The following is a 21760-nucleotide window of genomic DNA, read 5'->3' on the forward strand; positions in this document are numbered from 1 at the left end:
AGGCTGTGGGCACAGAAAACATCAGTTGCTGTTGGACAACTCATTAAGTGAACATTTGCTTGGAACTCAGGGAATTATAGTATTTAAAGGCTGTTAAACTCCCTAAGGACCCATACAACTCTCAATCTGGACACCTAAGAATTGGGAAACCCACAGGATAAGTGAGTCACCCAGGAGGTCAGAGCCCATAAGGAATGGATTTAGACTGTACTTTCCTTATATCGGGCTTCCCAGGTGGCTCAGTGGTAAAGAATCAGCCTGCCAAGCAGGAAACCCAGTTTCGATCCCTGGGTCGGAAAGATGCCCCAGAGAAGGAAATGGCAACCCACTGTTGTATTCTCGTTTGGGAAATCCCATGGACAGAGGACCCTGGCGGGCTACAGTTCATAGGATCACAAGAGTTGGACACGACTTAGCCACTAAACAGTATTCTCTCACCAGGGACGGGATCAGGAAAAGAGCATTCTGTGTACGGGAACACGCTAAGGGCAGAAGGGAATTTAGCAGCATCCAGCCAGGAGCTTTGCAGCCCTTAGCCGCTCCTTTTCTGGTGGCCTCTGATACACAGAGTGGCCCCTACCTACTTTTATTTAGCTGGTCAATCAGATTGGACATCTTTGTTCAATCTGGGCAGGGGAGACACAGCAGTGAAACCCTCAGTTTACATGGGGGAAGCGAAAGGTCAGGAACAGGTCCTGGGGTCACAGGGGGTCCGACTTTCCCCAGCCCCACCCTGTGGCTCTTAGATACAAGCTTTTAAACACTGGCCCCGAGCTTGGGAGCCAGTTGTGGGCTATTCTCCTTCCCTGGGTGCCGCTGGTAAGTATTTTTGGAACACGCCGACTGCTTTGAATATAAAAACTAAGGGTTGCCAGGTTATTTTAGAAACACATGAGAAGCCTTAGCTACAGTTAAATTTGCAGAGCTTGGATTCCCCGCGCGGATTTACGAAGGGGCTCCCGGCCTTCCCGAGGTAAATTGCCCAATAACTGTGAAACCATACACCTTGTACAGAAACTTCACCCCAGTGGCTTTCTCTGAAAATATAATCTTCTCCAAGGACTGTGCTTCGAGTCAGCAGGACACTGGAAACGGATAGGCAAAAGGGTTGGAAATAGTTCGCGATGCCTCGCGGACGGCGGCGCCCTCCTCTGAGCACGGGCTGCACGCTCTGACCACAGGGTCTTCTCCTCCAGGTCCTGGCCTCCGCCAGTGACATTGGCGGTCGAGCCTTCCCTGCGCACCCGGTTCCCGTGTCACTGCCCTCTGGCGGTCAAAATTGAAGTACAATCTGGTTCCCTCCGCGGTTCTCAGGGACTCATTGCCCACCTCACTTGCACCAGCGTTAGCTTCTTTTCAAGTTTACAGTCTGAAGGCAAGAAGAGGGAAGGATCCTCGCGGGTCCTGGTTCCGGACCATGTCCACGGTCTGCACCCTGTGGGCGCATGCACTGCAGAGGTCCAGGCTATGGGGCACCACTCCTTCGCTTAAATTGGAGAAGGCAGTGTCCCCGCTTTGTCATTCCATTGACTTCTGAATCAGGCTTCTGCAAGGTTTCTTCTGAGCAGGGAGAAGACAAATAGGATGCCTGCAAGGCAAAGAGGCTCTTGATTTGATTTGAGTCTCCAGGTGCGCCCTGGAACGCTGCTTCTGTTGAGTAAATAGGAAGCAGCCTGGCAGAAGGGATTTGCTTCCCCGCTGGAGTTCTCCGCAGGGGGCTCCGTTGGCAGCCAGAGGGCTTCCTGGAGGAAGGAAGAGCAGGTACAGGACACCAGCCAGAGCCCGAGGAAGCAGAACCAAAGCACACTGTGAAGGGGGGAAAGGCTCTCCTCACAAGCTTCTTCTTGGCTCTTGCTGTACTTCCTGGGGTTTTCCCATAATTTCCAACCTGGCCTTTTCTGAAACGATGCAAAACAACATGATTTCTAGGTCTTTGAAAAGCTTTTCTGTAAGTCTTGTCAAATACACCTCTTCCTACTAAGTGAACTGTTATATATAGGAATGAATATTTTCTGTAAGAAGTGATGGGACCTCAGAGTACCCAGCAAGGGGGTGCCCAGTGACCCAGCCACCTTGCCATTCACTGCTTTTGAGTTCAATGGTATTTCAGTGCTTTTAAGTTCCCCAGAATCTGCGAATGTTAGAGCTGGAGGAAAAAAAATTCTTAGGACGTGTGTATTCTAAATACTCTAACAGGATGCCCGAGTCCAGGGAGTGGAAGGAGCTTGCCCAAGGTCACACAGTGACTTGAGACGAGACAAAGATAGAGCCTTGGCTCCTGATCCAGGCTGGCACTATGGGCTTCCGGTTTGTCATCTATCCCTTTAGAAAATCACATTGTAACTGTGGTGTTAGCCTACATTGCACATGTGATACCACTCTTCGGCTATACTGTCAAAAGTGTGCAGTCACTGAAATGTCGGTAAACCCCTTGGCAAAGATGGAAAAGATTCATCTCTGTCAAGCGCCTTGACTTTCCTAACAGACCTTTGTCCTTCTCAAGTATCTGCCTGATGGAGCTTAAACTGCAGAGCTCTCTGCTGTCCACCCTCTTCGCTTCCATACCCAGACTGCCTGGGGCTCAGGTGAGAAGGTCAGACACCTGGGCAGATTGGCACTGTCTTAGTTTGGTGGGGCTGCCATAACAAAGGACCACAGACCAGACAGCTGAAACACAGATATTTATTTTTTCACAGTCCTGGTACTGGGAAGTCCAAGATGCAGGGTCAGTGGCTGGTGGGGGCTCTCTCTTTGGGTTACAGACAGCTGCTTTTTCGCTGTGCTCTCAAATGGCCATTCCTTGTTCTGTATGAGTGGAGAGACTGAGCTCGTCTCTTCCTCTTCTTATAAGGGCTCTAATCCCATCATGGGGGCCCAACCCTGACCTCATCTAAACCTAATTGCCTCCCAGAAGCCCCACCTCCAAATACAGTCACAACCTGCAGTACTGGGGGGCTGGCCAGTGTTTAGGGCTTCAGCATTTGATTTGGGGGGTGGGGTGGGGGAGAAGGACTCATTCCACCTGTAGCATCATTCCCCAGACTCATGATCTGCAGTCTCAGCTTGCTTCTCAGTTTTGCCTGACAGTCCTCTGTTGTCCTGGTGACCTTTGACTCCTGGTCCCCAGATGGCTATTTCAGATTCCTCCCATTTCCCCCAAGCCGGCTCTTGCCCCCAGAAGATGACCTCATCTCCTCCTTCCCTCAGGAAGTAGAAACAGTCACAGACGAACTGCATCCCACCCCCTCTGTCCCTTGCATCCTCCCTTCTAGGGCCCACCTTACCTCTGAGTGCTGATTCCCCTCCCCTCACACCTTTTCATGAACTTTGCTGCCTCAGTTACATCCTCACTCTGACTCATCACACACTCAGGTCTCTCACATCCTCCCCCAACTCCACATCCCATTTGATGCTACCATCTCTCTCTTCCCGTTTGCAGCCAAACTTCTTAAAAGCTTCATCTCCACTCGCCATGCCCCCTCTGCTTCCTCCCGTTCATTCCTTGGTCTCCTACAGTCCAGCTTCAGCCCTGTCTGCAGGGCAACTCTCCTCAAGATCATCAACAGCCTCCATGTTGCCAAGATCTTTTCGTTGTCCTCTGTCCAGCATTTGAGACTGTCAGCCACTCCCCCATCTTGAAACACCATCTCCTGCTGCCCTATCACACTCTCCAGATTTTCTTCCTACCCCTTTGGCTGTCCATTGTAGGCCTTTTAAAACTTGTTCTTCCTCTGCTTGGTCCTTGAATGTTGGGGTCCTTCATTTTCTGAATTTGGCCATTTTCACTCTACTAATTCTATCCACTAGGTAAGTGCATCCACCCCCATGACTGAAATTAACGTTCTTCAACTTGTAGCTTTCAAAGCCACATCTCAAACACAGTTCTCTTCCTTTCTCTCTCTCTCTCTCTCTCTCTCTCTCTCTCTCTCTCTCTCTCTCAAACTCCTGGCTCACATACAATTATTTCCTGGACATCTTCACAGGATCCCAGATACACATATAATCCTAACAAGTGTCTGTGGAATTATCTGTTCTTCTATCTCTGAGTGGACTGAATATTTGAGAAATGTTCTAGTCTCCACCCAAATCATTGCTTAAAATAGTTTTTTTTTGGTGGAAGCACTTAAATCCAGCCTGAGGAGCCATTACCTGCCCAGTCAGGACTTCTGGCCATCTCAAACCCAACAGGACCCACAACTGAACTGTCTTCTCCCAAAAAGGAATTCTATCTGACCCCAGTCAGTGGATCTCGACCTACCTGGCTGTCCTCCCCAGCCCATTACCAGAGTAAGTCACACACTTTGACTCATTTACAATGGCCCTCAGCCCCCTTCCTGCCTCGAGAGGAGCCAGTGGTTTCCAAGACACCTACGCTCCACGAAGCCAGTCAGTCAGGCACAGTCACCGTTGGAACTGTGTCCTTCTTCCTCCCCTGCTCTGGCTCCATCTTGTCCACGTCCATTGCCGACGAAGCCACTGCCACCAACAGTGTACATTGCGGGAGTGCTAGTGCCCAGTTCGGGGGCTTCAGAAACCAGAAGGCCACAGGATACCCAAGCAGGGTAGGGATGAAAAGCCTTCCCTCCCCCCAGACTCTGTACCAAGCTATCCATGAGCCCAGACCACTCTGGTCCTATTTGCTTCTGGCTTTCACTTCTCTTCAGCCAGGTCTCCAATTCAATCCAAGGGGCCGCACTGGCACATCATGCCAACTACACCACCACCACCATCATCCTTGCCCTCCCTGCGTCTTCCCCCCAGCCATGCACTTCCTCCTTTGATAGTGATAAAACACAAATCTGCGTGCATGTCTGCAGATGTGAGCAGACACTTAGAGGAGAGGGAGGGGAACAGAGGAGCTGCCTGGGCATGTTCTGAGCCCCAGCTGAGCTGCCACAATGCACCCACTCCATAAGTGCCTGGAGCCAGGGCAGCTTTGAGGTTGGTCCAGACCCTCAACAATAGTGACAAGGACCAGATTCCTTCTGTCTGTCAGCAGTGTTGGCTTCATCCTGATGCTGTAAGGTTCCCCTTATTTTGTGAGAGAGCTGCCATGGTTATCTGGCCACATCATCTTCATACATACCTGGCAAGAGAAAGAATGGCTGCCCATCATTCTCTTTCAAGAGCAACAGCGAACTTTCCCAGAATTCTTTAGCTGCTCTCTCCTCATGTCTCATTGGCTAGAATTGGGTCACATGGTAAGGGATATGGGAATCCACAGCCCAATCAGGGCCACCCCTTGAACTGTGTCATTTCCTGAAACACATTGATGTTACCCAATGGGCCAAGAGTAGGATGGATATTGGAGAATTGTCCGTAATACACCACAGCCTCTAAGGAACCCAAGCCTTCATTCATAGCTTTTGATCCAGAATGAGAACTTTCCTTTTTCCTTTATAGTCATTGTTGGATTTGGAAAAGAACTAGAAACATGTCTGCCTTCTCAGACTGTTTCTTCAGTAACTTGCTTGACTTGATTATTTCACTTGGAGGCAGTTTGACTTGTGTCCACGATCCCAGTGTTTCCCTTTGTGTTTCCATGTAACCAGAGACCCGTCTGGGCCTGCTTCCCTTTGGGACATCACCCCATTAAACAGTGGGAATGTGAGATACAGAGCTGCTTCTTGGTGAACCAGCTGTCCCCCTTTAGAAGAGGGACACTGGGTTTGCAGGTGGCTAACTCATGGCACAGACTGGCAGTTCTGCCTTTTCTTAACCAGTTTCACTACACTGACGGCCTGCTTGGTTTTGCAGGGTCTGGGTTAGCTAGACAGGAGGTCACAGAAGACAGAAAATTCAGAGAAGCCCAGAGTCTCCACCCTCAGGAGGCGCACAGCCCATAGGAAAAGTGATGGTGACAACATATGTGGGAAGAAAGCAGTGGAAGCAAGGGCTGTCACCCCTGTTTATAGAGGAGACTCTGTGGCCCTCCAGAGAGATAGTGCTCCCCTTCTTTTGGTGAAAAGCAAGTGCAGGGAGAGTTATGGGAGAGTAGGCAGGGTCGTCTTTGTCAAAATATCAAAACTAAGAAATGAAAAATATTCAGCCTTTTGTAATTATTTACGTTTTAGTGTTCTACAGGGTCTGACCTGGTTGGTCAGGGCCAGACCTCTAGATGGGAGAAGCTTGGAGGAAGGCTGAGTAGACAGAAAGGGACACTGCTTGGAGATGATGCCAATGACACATTTCTGAAATAACTGCAACTTCACAGTCAGAGGAAGAAAACCTAATAGTTTTTGAGAAGTCAGGTTAGGAAAAGAAGACAGGGCCAATATAGCAACATCTTTAAATAACGACTGAAATAATTTTAGACATGCCAGCAAACAAAGGCTGGAGGCAAAGAGGGAGAAGGAGAGGTACCCTCTGATCCTTGACCCCATATTCCCTTCTCTCTCCCCACACTCTGTAGTCCAAGGACCACCCCATCCAGAAAGTCTTCTGTCCCCCAGCCCACCCAGGCCAGGGTCTCACCTCTGTGCACCGTAGCCCCTGACCTACTTCTGTCTCAGCACTCGTGACACTAAACTCTGCCCTACTCTCCAGCCTCCCCATGGTACTGGATTAAGTGCTCCCTTAGGACAGAGATCAGATCCTTTGAGCCTTGGAGCACAGAGGGGTGTTGATTAAATGAAGGAATGACCTGAGTGAGTAAATGGATGGATGAGGCTGTGTTAAGATAAAATTAGAAGAGAAGGGGAGGCCCAGTTTTATTTGGGGAGAGGTGGAGGCTAGTCCCAGACCTATGTGGGGTCCAGAAAGAATCACAGGAAGGGACCAGGATTCTCATGCTTCAGAACTCAAGGCCATGGTCTGTAACTAGCCCACCTCTGAGCATCCCTGCTAATTCCACAGCCCCTCCACAAAATCATTCTAAGAGAAATAAATCAGACTTGCCTCAGAACCTTGCCCACTTGAGCTAGTATACTCTTAGCATCCTTTCAGAAAAAGAAACAGTTTTTTGGGGTTCTGGGTTAAAAGGCAGTTCTGTCTGTGCCATGGCCTTGCAAGTGCAAAGTCTAAAAGTTCTGTATCATGTGGCTTGTAAAGCTTGAGTCATCATTTTTCCCTCAAGGAAGAAAAAACGTTAAAAAGAGTTTCCTTAATCCATTTTCTCAATGCCAGTGAGATTTGTCTATAATAAAACTCCATCCCTTCCTTTGACACACTAGCTGTCCCTAAACCCAACCTGACATTGTGACCCATGACTCTCTATTTTTAGTAGTCTCAGGCTTCCATGAGGGTTCTTGATGCCCCAAACAGGGAATAGAGGTTTAATTCAGATTAAAAAAGTATTTTCTTGTAATAACAGTTAGCCTGTTTCCTGTAGTCCAAGAATTGCAAAGATTTTATATTTATTAGGAAGGTGGTAAGTTCACCTATATTTCTCAGCAAAATAAAACTTTTTCCCCACCTGAGTAGGGCCAGGGTGTACAGCCGCTAGTGACCACTAGGTGGCGGTAGAGTGCCTCTGACCATCTTTGCGGGGTGCCTGAGAGCTGCCTTTGGCGGGGGGGGGGGGGGGGGGGGGGGGGGAGGCGTGGAGGGGGGGAGGCGCGGGGGGGGGGGGAGGCGCGGAGGGCGGGGTGAGGACATAAACCCAAGTCCAGGTCCCCAAGGAAAGTGAGCTGGATTTATGGGGCTTGGGGGGCCCCCAGTCATCTGTGGAGGCACTTGAGATCTGAACTTTGGCCAAAGAGAAGAGGGAGCTGGCTGACCCAGGGTTTGCCAAGCCACAGCTCAGAGCCACAGAGAGCTGGACGGGGAAGTGGGGAGGGAATGCTTGAAAATTGTAGCCCCCTTGTTAACCTCCTGGGTAGGAAGCTGACCTCATCCAGGCAGCCCTGCCCGCAAAGCTTGGCACAAAAAAGACTCTTGGACTTTTGGCCAGTTCCTGCATTAAGGACTCGGGAGGTGAGAGAGTCTTGTGGCCACTTACTTGGTCCAGCAGCACCCCACTCTCTCACCGAGTAGGCTAGGACCCCGTGGCAGCCCTTCAGAGGCGTGTGGACAGTGTCCCAAGTCCCCCAAGTAGCGGGTCGATGGTGTGTGTTGGTCATTGTGTTCCCAGATGGGGGTTGATGGCTTGTCAAGCAGGGTATCAGCTCCTGGGCTGGGCTCTTGCCACCGCACCCTGCTGTCTTTCCCAGAGCTGGCATTTCCCAGGATGCAAGATATCTGAGATTCTGGAGCAAGCACATGTCAGACTCCCGGGACCCCAGCTGCACACCGCCCTCCACCCCAAGGTGGTGGGGTTCACCTTTAACTCTGATTGCAGCGCTGAAGCTGCTCTAGGGGGAGCTTCAGTTTCTTCAGTCCCCCCGAGGACTGAGAGAATCACCTCTCACCTCCGACCTGAGCGTCTCCGTGACTGCAGTGAGTCGTGTGCGCGCATTTCTGGGTGTGTGTGCTGCTGTGGCTTGCCTCTTGCGATTGTGTGCAGGAACACGGGGGCTGCTTGACAGCGCTTTTCCTGCTGTCCCGGGTCTCCCTGTGAGAGCAAGGAAGAGGCACAAGTGTGTCCCTGTGGCTGCAGGACTGATGGTTCTCAGAGGAGGTTTGTCTTTTTTAACAAGTTCTTCACATGTAAGCCCATTTCCCGCTCCTGCTTTCTCCTCTTCCTTTATATGTTCAGCTTTTTGGGGTAGTCTAGGACTAAGAGCTCATGGCGGAGTCAGAATTAACTTATAAGGCTGCAGATTCCATATAGATGAATGCCCTGAGTGCCCTCAGTACAGTGCCTGGCACTTAGCGGGCATGTACCAAGTATGAGCAGGATGGAATGGATGTGGAAACTACCCACATTTAGATGATTAATTGCTATTCTAATGTCCACACACCTAAATCATAGAAGATATGAATGGTATAGTAAGCATTACATTATAGATTTTACATATTATTTTTAATATTTTAGTATAACACTCCTGCAATAAAATAGCAGTTTTCCCATTTGGGAGCTAAGAAACTAAGGCTCAAAGATTATACTCGGATTTCAGGCAGTGGTGGGGCTGCAGTTAGTACCAAAACCTAGACAGATGGAAAAGTCTGGCTTTCCCCACTGTTTGTCAACAGAGGGAAAAAAATTAAAGGAATTGTCTTTTAAAACTACTAGATGAGTTAACATTTGTTAAGTGCTCAGAGTGGCATACATACATAGTAAATGCCTTATAAGTGTTTGTTAAATCAGTACAAATAAAACCCAGGGCAATGCCAGAAGTTGGATTTTAAGTCAGCTTCGTGGCTTTCTCTGACAGTAATTTAATCCTCTGGCGTGAATACAGTAAAGAAAAGTGGGGCCACTGGATGGTCTGCTGATGAAATCACCACCAAGTCTGGGGCACCCAAGCCACCAGGGTCTAGCAACACAGAATTAGAGTATCTCAGGGCTTGCGGGCATGGGGGCGGATCTCAGACTGCCCAGTCCCAGGCTTTAAACTTGGATCCCAGGTGTCCTTAGAAGATCTAGTAGTGAGATTCAAGGGGTCCATGCACCCCTTGGAATGCTGTGAGCACTGCTGTGGTTTTGTGCATTGTTTGGGCTGCAGGGCCAAGGTTTTCATGCCTCAGAGAGCTCTGCAAGCCAGAAGGTTCAGTGCTCTGGTCAAGTAGAGCCTCCCAAGGCTGGAGTTGAGGTAGGGTGGGGAGGCCCAGTGCCCCAGACTTCATTAAGGCCTCAACTTCAACCCCTTTCTTTGGGGACTTGGTGGATGAATATCCCCACGCAGTAGGATATGTAGCCATCTGGTCTGGTCACTCACAGAGAAACAGGCTCTTCTGTGATCTTCCACCTCCTCCGGGGACACCGTGGCTGTCCACAGCCTGTGAGCACCTGTTCAGATAGCGTGGGGGTCTCCACAATCCCCATACCCTAGTCACTGCCCCTCCCCCATTGTGCATCCTCCCAGCTACACCAGCCTGGCAGCCATGCTGTGGATTGCAAGGGTGGGAGAAGCCAGACCCCCCAGGAGCAAACACAGCCCCTGCCGTCCTGGCAGCACACAGCTCTGCTCTGCCTTTCAGAACAGGGCTGTTTTGGTGCCAGGCTTGGGAACACGGCCTGATGGAGCAGTGACCTGGAGCCGCCTCCTTCTGGGCCACTCACGTGGCCTGACCTCATATGAAGGTCCCATCAGAAACTTGCCAGAGTTCATTCTCACATTCTAAAAGTTATTCTTTCAAACTTTTATCAAAACACCTAAGTATATAAAGTGGAAGCAGTAAGGATACTCACCTCCCCTCCCGCTCCAGGGTTTCTCTGAGGTCTCAGGAGTGACTGGTGGACCCTCACAGTAGGACACACGCCTGACTGCCAGGAGATGCCATCTGCTTGTTGGTATTTACAGACTTTGGCAGCCCAAGCTGGCCTCCTGGAGCTGTCCCCTCACTGTCACTGCACCAAGATAGGAAATTGAGAGACGCCTGCCCTCTGGTGGTGTTCCTGGGGATAACACCACCCTGAAAACCCACTCCAGGGCTTTGATGGACAGGACTGGAAGCTCAAGAGATGGAGGAAAGTATCTTCTCTAATTAAAGAGTCAATGCTGATTTCCCTTTTGGCCCATGCAACCCCTTGAGTCATTATTTAATCACTCAGGGACATTATGAAGCTGGAAAGATTCTATTTTTCTGCTAAGACACAGTCTCCTAGGAATGTCTGAATCATTTGAGTCTCAGAGGACATTTTATCAGCAGCTTGGGATTTCCAAACACTGGGGCAGCCAGGAAGTCTGCTGCTTCAGCCCAGCCTCCATCCTGGAGCCTTGGGGCCCACGGTCCTGCTCTTCATGGAGCTGGAAGCCCAGAGCCTGCTCGGACTCTGGCTTCAGCCTTAGGTCTGGGCTAAGAAAGCCCTCGATGCCCCTGAAGACACACACCCAGTCTCAGTGAGAGTCAGCACACTTTCTTGCTCCCCAGGGGGGCTGCCTGCTTCGCCATCTCCTCAGTGCTGGGTCCTGCGCCCCAGCCCCAGGGACTGGCTAGGGCCCTGCTTGCCTTTACTGCCTCATCTCTTCTGCACCCAGACTCCCCTGACCATGTCCTGCCCACCTCCTGAGCTGCCCAGTCACCCAGATCACCCAGGATCTCACTGGAATGCAGACACTCATCCCATGGGTGTGGGGAGGCCCAAGAGTCTGCGTTTCCAGCAAGCCCCAGGTGATGCTGCTGCTGCTGGTTCCCAGAGCCCACTGGGCATCAGGGACCAATGACAGTGGTTCTCAAGTTCAACTGCACTTTGTGAAAGTGTTAGTCGCTCAACTGCATCTCACTCTTTGAAACCCCGTGGACTGTAGCCCACTAGGCTCCTCTGTCCATGGGATTCTCCAGGCAAGACTACTGGAATGGGTTGCCATTGCCTCCTCCAGGGGATCTTCCAAGGAGATCAAAAAAATACTAAGGCCTGAGTCCCACCCTAGAGGCTGTGGTTTGAATGCTGTGGTGTGTGGCCCAGGCACTGGGATGTTTTTAAGCTGTCTTAGTGGTCCTGGAACCAGCCGAGGTTGAGAGCCATCAAGCTGGATGCAGACTGCAGCCTACCTGCACCAGGCAACCTCTACTCAGCAGCTACTGGATCCCTGGATGCTCTCCTTTCTTTGACGGGTGGTCTCCCTCCACCTGCTGCAGCTGAGTCCACCCCCATGTGTATTGCCCTGGGGTTCACATAGAGCATGTGTGAATCACATTTCTTGAACTTGTGCAAAAAGAGGGGTTGCAGGAAGTCACCCCCAGATAGACATGGTTGAGGGACTGGTAGCTGAAGGCAGAGCAGGGGCTGGGGGAACCTGTGGGCTGGAGCAGGAGCGGAAGCACTGGACTGAGGCAGTCTTGGGCTCTGTTTTGCAACTGCCCTGGATTCTCTGGGGCTTCCCAAGGTGGCTCAGATGGTAAATAATCTACCTGCAATGCAGGAGACACAGGTTCAATCCCTGGGTTGGAAAGATCCCCTGGAGAAGGGAATGGCAACCCACTCCAGTATTCTTGCTTGGAGAATTTCTTGGTCAGAGGATCCTGGCAGGCGATACAGTCTATGGGGTCGCAGAGTCGGACATAACTGAGCGACTAACACTTTCACTTGGGGTTCTTTAGGAACTGCATTGGTTGCCCCAAGGGCTGTGGGAATGCCTGCCGCAGCCGCCCCGGGTGGGTTAAGTAAACTGCCCCCAGCCTAAAGGGGGAGCCCCACCTCCCCCACCCCCAGCCCAGCTCCCAGCTTCTGCCCTTCTGGTGTTTACTCTGCCAGAGATTCCTTGGGAGTCCAGTAGAATTTTACCATGAACAGTCCCCGTTTCCTATACATCACCACCCACCCTCAGATATGCACGGCCTCACTCCCTCCAGTTCTTGCTCACAATGGCAGTTTTGGGGTGAGGCCTACCCTGACCGCCTAGTTTGAAATGCCACCCTTCATGCCCCTCTTTTCCTCCACAGAACCCACCACCTTGTCACACACCATCTAATTTCCTAACCTGTCTTATTTTAATGAATGAATTCTGTTTATTTACGTTCCGGCTGCACCGGGTCTTCATTGCTGTACACAGGCTTTCTCTTGTGGTGGCGGGCAGGAGCGAGTCCCTAGTTCTGGTACACGGGCTTGTTGCTGCGGAGGCTTCGCTTGTTGCTGAGCGTAGGCTCTAGAGCACAGACTCAGTAGTCGTGGTACATGGGCTTAGTTGCTCTGCGGTATATGGAATCCTCCCGGGCCAGGGATCAAACCCGTGTCCCGTGCATTGGCAGGCGGATTCTTAACCACTGGACCACTGGGGAAATTCCTAATGTCCTAGTTTGTCATGTTTATTGTCTGACTCTCACCCACTGGAATGGCAGTCTGAGAGCCAATGCCTGTTTGGGTCACAGTGTCCGGCATGCACTTGACTTCCAGACCTTCCCCAGCCTGGTTTCTCAGTCCTGCCACCTAACGGATGCCGTGGTGTCAGGGCCAGGCCCACGATGCCGGCTTCGAACTACACATCCCCACTGAGCACTGACCGCTTCCCAGTAACCAAACCCGGGTCTGCCTAGGGAGTTTTTCCAACCACACAAGAAAATAAAAAGCAACATCTTAACATTTGAAACAGCAACATGAAATGACTTTTTCCTCCCATGGAGACAGCTCAAGCTTGGAGCTTCCTTTTTAGAGGGAAAGACTGCTACTTGAAGAAGTACCGGAGCTACTTCTCAGGGTAAAAGGCTTGGTCTCTGAGGGGTAGACCCCATGCTTCGGGGATGCACAGGCATGGAGGAGAACAGGTGCCCCCCCGCCCCTGTTGGGCGTACAGGTGTACCTTCCTCTGGTGCTCAGCGTGGCAGCAGCTCCAGCAAATGGCCTTGGCAGCCGCCCTTTTTTATTCATCACATGGAAAGCACTTGCCTCAGATTTCAGGTGACAGTGAAATGACATCAGTTTAGGGGCCACAGACGATTGGACCGGGTTTCAGGGAGGATGTGGAATTGGAGCTGGGTCTCCTCTGGGACCAGACGATGAAAGAGCTTGTGGCCTTGGGGAGGAGTGAACAGGAGGGCAGAAGACGGCAGGAAACTTCCAGAGGACATGCTGAGGCAGCTGGAGCTGAGCGAGAACCGGGATGAGAGGTGCAAAAAGATTAAAATAGGGCCCGTGGAAGGGAGTTGGGAATGTCACGTTGTGAGAAAAGAAGACATGACACCCTCAGCATGGACCAGGAGGAGAGGAGGTCAGTCGGTGGTGATGGCCAAAGCTACCTTAGAATTCAAAGGGTCTGACTTCCCTGTTGGTCCAGTGGCTGAGACTCTGAGCTCCTGATGCAGGGGGCCCTAGTTCGATCCCTAGTCAGGGAACTAGCTCCAACATGCTACAGTGAAGAGTTCACACAGCACAACTAAAGATTCTACATGCCGCAGCTAAGACATGGTGCAGCAAAAGAAATAATTTTTTAAAAATCCAAAGGGATCTTTCATACACAGAAAAGCATGCACAGCTGATAGCCCCTATGGGCAGAGCCTCTAGGTTCCTCTGGGCCTTGGCCAGGTGGGGCACGGCTGTCCCTCTGAGCTGACTGCCCTCGTCCTTATTTCCTGGCCTGGTCAGACACGCACAGCCCTCCCAGCGTGTCCCTCTCCTGGTCTTTCCTTCCCTGATGCTGACTTCTCACCTGTTTTCCAGGGTTCCCGTACATCCCTCTGACTTATCGCAGCCAACCTCACCAGATCCACCTCAGGCCCACTCTGCTCTGAATTTAGGGCTGTCAGATTTAGCAAATAAGGTTACAGGGCACCCAGTTAAATTTGAATTTTGGATAAACAATGAGTTGTTGTTTTAGTGTAAGCGTGCAATGATTGTGCATGCCTGCTTGCTTAGTCACTTCAGTTGTGTCTGAGTCTACAACCCCATGGACTGTAGCCCACCAGGCTCCTCTGTCCGTGGGATTCTCCAGGCAAGAATGCTGGAGTGGGTAGCCATGCCCTCCCCCAGGGGGTCTTCCCAACCCAGGGGTTGAACCCGCTTCTGTTACGTCTCCCGCTTTAGGCAGGTGGGTTCTTTACCACTTGCGACACCAGGTGGATTCTTTTACCCACTGAGCCACCTGGGAAGCCAAATACAGTAATTGGGATACATTTATAGTAGAAAATTGTTGCTTGCTTATTCAAGATTTAACTGTTTGCCCTGTATTTTCTCTGGCAACCCTCATGAGGTCTGCATGGTGTTGGTTTGAGGTTTACCCTGCAGCCTATTAGGCGTGGGCCACCAATCACTTCTCGACCTTTCTGCTAAGATCCAGGGTTGTGGGCAGCCCTCGTGAACATTCAGGAAGGTGGAGCAAGGTGGTTCTGTGGGGGACTTTGAAACCCGCCTTCTGTCTGGCCTCCACTCACTCTTGTCCCCATGTCATCTGCTTGTCCTCAGTGAGAACCCTCCCTTCTACCTGGCAGCTCTCCCCACCCCTCACCCCACCCACACTCTGGGCCATGGGCTTGAGGGTCACATCAGTCACCCTCTGCCTGTCCAAGGTGCCTTCCATCCTTCCCCATCACCTGATGGAATTCCCCTACCCCTCTTCCTGGGACCAGTTTCTGAGGCTGGGGATTGAACCCCCAGTTTTTTCCCCCAGAGCCAAGGACACCCATAGGTTTTGGAAAACATCCAAGAAAGATTTGAATAAGCCAGGTTTCCTTGAAGAGCCACGAGCTTTGTCCCACCTTCCCACAGCTGGGGCCTCCTTCGAGCCTTCCCTGGATTGTGAAGAAGAAATCTCCTTTTTGAAGCATCCACAGTATTCCTTTGGTGAGAAGGAAGCATCTCAAGGCAGAAGTCCCCCTTCCAGGGACACCCTCGGGGTCTTTGAGGGATGGTCCTGGCCACTGTGCAGCAGGCTCCAGCTGGTTGCTCCCTTAGGACAGGAAGGACAGGGGTGACGGCCGAATCTTTGGGCCATCAGATAATTTATCATCATCATTACCACCACCATCATCACCACCATCACCATCGTCATCAGCTGCATGGTTCCTTCCAGGTCAGATACGTTTTCTCATTTAATTTTCAATGACCCTGGAGGTTAAGGAGTTTTACATATGGGGAAGCGGAGGTTTAGAATGCCTTTGGCATGGTCCCAGGAGACTGAAGGTCAATCAGAAGTGAGAAGGCCCCAGCCACTGCTGTCTCGGGTGCTTCAGGGCACCTAATTCTTCCTTGTCAAGGCAGGCAGGTGGGTCCAGCTCATAAATAATCTACCAAAGCAGTGAGTTTTGACCTCGCCATCCCAAGACCTTCTTAGAGGCACCCCCTTTTCACCAGAATCTTGTGTTCCTGAAGGTAGTGGATCAGGTGTCCTAAGAAACCCACCAGCTCTGAGATTCTCTGCCTTCTCTCTACATCCAGGCCTACTCAGGAAAGATTTCATCCTTGGTGGCTGCATGTCTAAGTATGTTCACGATAGTGTAGTCAAGGGTTTCCCAAAAGATGGTCCATGGACCACTAGTCCCTCTAGATGCTACATACAAAAGGCTGCCATGGGATAGTGCATTGGGAGACACTGATTCTGTAATTCCTTTTCGAGTCCATTGGTGTATGATAGCGTATTAATGGCACTAAAATGTCCTGCAAAGAAAAATAATCCACTTGACCTTGATGCAAATTTTCCAAAACTTACCCAACCATGGAAACTTTTTATTGAGTAACAACCATTAACATTTTGTGGAACTAGCTTTCCTTACAGTCTGCTTTGAGAAACAAAGATCTACTTCAAATCTTTTCTTATATAACTGGAAAAAAAAAAAAGAAAATTCTCTTACTAATCCACTGAACACTTGTTAGAGGTGGTTTGAGGGTCTCCCAAATGTAGAACGTGTGCTCCATTCTGACACTGCACAGAAGTATAATAATAAAGTGTTAGTCACTCAGTTGTGTACGACTCTTTGGACCCCATGGACTGTAGCCTGCCAGGCTTCTCTGTCCATGGGGATTCTCCAGGCAAGAATACTGGAGTAGGTTGGCAAGCCCTTCTCCAGGGGATCTTCCTGACCCAGGGATCAAACCCGAGTCTCCTGCATTGCAGGCAGATTCTTTACCACTGAGCAACCAGGGAAGCCCTACAGTAATAAGTATAATAATAAGAAGAATTCATGCAGTACTTATCACATGGCCAGCCTCTCCACTAACCTTTGTGATCTTCCATCTTTACCACAAGGCTATGAGATGTGGTTTTGTTCCCGTTTTAAAGATGAGGAGACTGGAGCACAGGGCGACGCTGTGAGCAGCCCAGGTCAGCCTGTAAACGAAGCTGCATCTCTCAGTGAGATGTTTCCGGTCTTCGTCATTCTGCCCAGCACCCTCTGAAGAAGGCACAGAACCGGGGAGGTGGGATGTGGCAGGGGCGGGGGGCGGGGTTTGAGAGCAGGGCTGTGGTGGGACCTCACCCCTGCTCAGCGCCTGCACCCCCCACTTTTGTCCCCGCAGGTCTACCTGGCTGAAGCCGTGCTGTGGGAAGAGAGCAGCCGTGTGGCAGGTATTTTTGCTCAGTGCGAGTGTCAACAGTTTCCTGGTAGCCTGTGTAATATTGGTGGTGATTCTCCTGACTCTGGAACTTCTAATAGATATAAAGCTTCTCCAGTGTGAGTAGCAAGAGAGATACATATGCAAACACATATGATGTCAATATTCCATGTGCATCCATCAGGGGTCCCCAACTAGCAGTGAGATCTGCCCCCGGCCCGACGGCTGTCCCCACCCCATCACCCCCCGGCCCCATATCTCATGGGGGTGACCATGGGGAAAAAAGCATCTGGCAGCCTCTCTCTCTGTCACCCCAGCATCGGTTTGCCCCCCTCACTCCACCCAATGTGGCCTCTTCACTCCCCCTCCCCAGCATGCCATGATCAGCAACTAATCAGATCCAAAATGTTGGGGACCCCTGTGTGCACTTTTTTTTTTTAATTGTTCCCATTTGGAATTTTTCAGATTGGAATTTTCTGTAGCTTAGAGTTCCCACGTGTGGAGGCGTCTCACTTTGTAGTAACCTGTAATGATAGCAGCCACAGTGATGCTAGGATTCCTTGTATTTTTAACCAGTTGTAAGTTGGCAGGGTTGTGTGTCTATAACGTGATCATTTTGGAAGCACTTCTCCATGCATCTGATCCTAGTAGCACCCCTGGGAGACAGGCAAGACGGCTCTTAGCCCTTTCTATGGATTTGGGAATGAAGCTTGGGAGAAGTTAGACTTTCCCTTGGTGAGAGGTGTTGGAGCTGGGATGTCGAGCCATCAGGCCAGTTTTCTTCCTCACCCTGGTCCTGGTGGTGTTGGTCCTGCTTTCATGGGAGCCTGACGCATGTGGTGGCTTGTCTGCCGCCTCTCTGTCCTTGCAGATGTCCCTTGGCAGCACAGCCATCAGAGCAGAGGGTCCTCCTTCTGCCCCTAGCCCCTGGTAGACCCCCGTTTGGTGTACCAGCGGGAAGGGCCAAGGGCCTTGACTCTTGGCTTTGGGTGAGTGAGTGCTCTTTGGTTCCCCAGAGGTCCCCTAGTCGGAGGGTGGTTCATTCAAATGCAAATAAAAAAAAGAAATGAAATTGTGGGCCCTCTGAGAGATTTCCTTCCCTGCCATTGCCAAAATCCAGGACTATCGATCTGGCCACCCCCAGACCTGTTCTGTCATCTTAGATTTGTTTTCTTCTCAGTAGCCCCCAGGTCCCTTACTGGAGTCTCTGCATTCAGGGTCCGTCAGAGCTCCTGCCAACCTGTTCGCCTTCCCTCCTCTCTGAGAGGGCGGCGGGGAGTACAGAGTTGCTTTTGTCTGATGAGCCTCATTGGCTTTGTACAGCTGGTGGCCCCTTGGTTCTAATCACCGTATCTCCCAGCAGAAAGTAACCAGCGCTGATTTTACACTCAGCCTGTCTTCAATTATACTGTGTTGTCTATTTTCCCTCCCACTCATCCCTCCGTCTGCTTTTTATGAGGTCTGACCATAACAGAGTCTTTCTTTCCCTGTTGTGGGTTATACCCGGGGCCCTTGGCCGCTCAGGCATTGGGTAGAACCAAGAACACAGCCGACACTGGAATTTTGCTTAAAATTAAGTATCCAGGAGATTGATTTTGGTGGGAGATCCAATAGCAGCTCATAAAAGGCATCTTAAATTCCATAAAATGCACAATCAGAGATTTATTGCTCTTCTAAAGCAAACCGTAAAAAAAGGCCCAGGAATTCATTTGAGAAATAATGGGGAGAGATTTTATGTTTCCAGAATCATCTGGAGGTCCCTTCAGAATCACGCAGGCCTCAGCCTCCCAGTTCTCACTCATCTTCATGTGACCCACGGTGGGGCAGGCCTTGCCTTCTGAGGCTCGTATTGGCCTCAAGCCAGGGGCCCCAGAGTCTCCCACCTGGAACCTGGCATTGCAGCTTTCTGACCCTGGATATGCTCCAGGACTTCGTTTCCACCTGCCCATCTCAGAGTTTTCGGGAGACTGTGGGTTCCTCTCTTTGGGCCAGCCTGCCCCACTGATGGCTCAGGGCATTTTTCCTGGGCCCCCAGGGGAGCTGAGCTATGTGCTGAGCAGGCCTGGCCAGAGCGCAGTAGGGAAGCGTGCTCCTAGCAGCATTCCTGCACCTTGTTTCAGCTCTGCCACGCTGCCCGGGGTCACCCACTGCTACCACTCTCTCTTTCAGGCTGGCCCTCTGAGCGGCATCCCCTTCTGCCCTCTCTCTATCAAAGCCCATTTGCCCTTGTCCTGGGCCCCAGCATCCTACAGTTAGCCTCAGGGCTCCTATACCATGAAAGGGTCTACCAGAGGTGGTGCCTTAGTGCCAAGGACTGTCTGGTGGAAGGCGGGATGGGAGCTTTCAGTGGCTGCTGGTGCTCCCTGCTCACGCTCTTGGGGCAGGAAGCTATGGCACTTTCGGGAGGCTGACATCCCCTCCCCACCCCCAGCTCCCTCTGCCAGTCCCAGCTCCAGTCTTCTCCCCAGCATACTCTGGCTAACACTGCCATCTCAGCCACTCAGAATTTTCAGAATGAGAAGTCAAAGGAAGCTTGCCTTAAATCCCGCTCACAGCACACGGTGCTTTGGGGGTCAGTTGTGGTGGGGATTTCTGAAAGCTCGTCTAGATCTGACCACAGCTGCCTCCACTGTTCCAAGAGCCCTGGCTGTCTCCATCAGCCCCCTCTGGAAGCCTTCTTTCTGGACGCAAAGCCCACAGTGGCTGGTGGGACCAAGCTGGAACTCAGAGGCCGCCTGTGGGGAGATGGAGGCAGCCTCTCAGATAGAAGGGAAAACAGCATCACAGACCCACCCACCTCCCTCCACCTCCCTTGCAGACCCCCCTTAAAGCTCCCTCACGTTCTCGTTCTCTGGCCTGATTGCTTCCCAATCCAAATGCTCACTCTCCGGGCTCCTGAAGGCCTGCCTCCATGCCACAAAGCCTGCTTTGCTGATGGACCTCATTCCTTACTCCTGAAATTGACCCTGCTACTGTGCTTGCAGTTTCCAGCGCATTCCAGTTTGCCGGCGTGATACACTGGATCAGCCTGGTCATCCTGTCGGTGTTCTTCTCAGAGGTAGGTTGAGATTTGGGCCCTGGGACCGTCTCTTTAGGGCAACTCCTGTCCCAGGGGGACGAAGCTTTAGTCTCTTGGCCCTTGAGGCTGCAAAGAGGGAGACGTGATACGGGGAGCGAAGTTGTATGCTGGGCCTCGGCGGGTGGCCCAGACGGTGAGCAGGTGTCGTCCAGGTAAGGATGGATAGTGACCTCTGTGAAGGTGAGGCTTAGTGGGAGGGGGTTGAGGGAGAGCAGATGGTTCTTGTGGCTGGTGAGGAGCAGGCAGAGGCCGGGCCAAAGCCCGGGGGCCTGGAGATGGGGAAACTGACTGGGACGGCGGTCCTGGATGCACGGGGGGCCAAGGCTCGGGAGGCAGAGAGATGGAGTCGCGGGCCAGGCAGTGGACTTGACCCAGGTTTTCATGGGGAACAGGGTCTGGCTAGACTGAGCTGTGACCCTTCCGTGGGAGAAAAGGGGCAGGTGTCTGGAGTCAGGGAGCACAGGTGCCCTTTGCCATTGCTAGAGTCAGCTGATGAAGCCCCAGCCCATATCTCTGTGTGTGAGATAAGAGGGGAAAAGCGCCTAGAAGCCCTGGGACCCTGGGTTTTGATGGGAGCTGATAGCCTTGAGTGCCTCTGAAAGGGATAGGAATCAGCATCTCGGCCCAATTCCTCTGCCTTGATGGGAGAGTGAGTGGCCAGTCCTCTGAGCGGCTCCTGGCCTGTCACAGTGACCCCTGCCTGCGTTTCAGGGGCATCAACTTGGGGCTCTTCCCAGCAGGGTCTATGGGAAGGCTGAGAAGACTGGGCTTCGTCCTGTGGGCGGCAGGTCTTTATAGAACTAGAGAGTTTTGTGTGGCAGCCCGGTTCTTCCTAACGGAAGATGGGCCTGAGTCAGCTGACCGCTGGCCTGCTCCCTCTGTGTGCCGTCACCCCACACTGCTGCAGGTCCAGATTACCCCGGGCAGAGTCCCACTGGGGCCTCTCAACGTGGTCAGGAGGCGTGGGGAGGAAGTCAGAAAGGAATATGGTACAGAGCCTGTTGGGGAGGCGTATAGGCTTGTGCACATACACATATGCGCACACACATACACACACAGCCCACACCAGCTTAGAAGCAGAGGGGCCTCTGAGTCCCAGAGCACAGCAGGGCCTCAAAGGGCGGAAGGATGCTCTGGGAGAGCAGTGATGTGGGTGGAGGGATGGAAGTAGAGAGTGTTTTGTGATGTGATCAGGGAACCCGAGGAGTCAGGCACCCAGGATCCTCTCATGTGCGGGGTTCTCGGTGGGCCGGCTCTAACACCGGCTAGTGGCATGCACTCTCCTCCTCACAGACTCAGGGGAGGCCCAGGCCCCTTAGGCCTGGAGTCCAGAATCCTCTGCCTGGGCGTGGGGTGTGCTGGGCTGGGCAGCAGGCATTCCTCACCCGGAACATTCTCTCCCCGGGCCTTAGATCCTGCAGCCCACGAAGTTGGCCAGCGAGCCTGGGCTCAGACTGAGGGGGCAGCCCCAACACTGCCCCTCCTGGGAGGTGTCCCCACCAGCTCACCAAGGTCACTGCCCCAGAGATGCTTCGGCCCCCAGATGGTGCCTGCGCCCCGGCCTGCTGCCCCTCGGAGGGTCCTTGTCTCCGGCCGAGGGGCCCCCTTGTCTCCGCTCACCAGCGCTCCCTCCCACACATACACGGGCCGTGGCCAGATGTCTGCTTGATGCAAGCTTGGAAAATGTGCCATGTGTCTATGACTGCCAACAAAAATGT

The 21760-nt window shown here is 51.9% G+C and overlaps 1 protein-coding gene across 1 annotated transcript in view; it reads left to right on the plus strand.

Annotated features, from left to right (window-relative positions):
• The window catches only part of TMEM266 (transmembrane protein 266), a 123613-nt gene that overhangs the window by 59541 nt on the left and 42312 nt on the right, over positions 1 to 21760 (plus strand). The window contains exons 4-5 of the mRNA XM_061158913.1: positions 16928 to 17082; positions 19948 to 20021. Coding sequence (XP_061014896.1) covers positions 16928 to 17082; positions 19948 to 20021 — 229 coding nt within the window. The remainder of the gene's footprint in view (positions 1 to 16927; positions 17083 to 19947; positions 20022 to 21760) is intronic.

Source organism: Dama dama, chromosome 13, assembly GCF_033118175.1.
Source record: "Dama dama isolate Ldn47 chromosome 13, ASM3311817v1, whole genome shotgun sequence".
In the NCBI taxonomy this organism is placed as follows: Eukaryota; Metazoa; Chordata; class Mammalia; order Artiodactyla; family Cervidae; genus Dama; species Dama dama.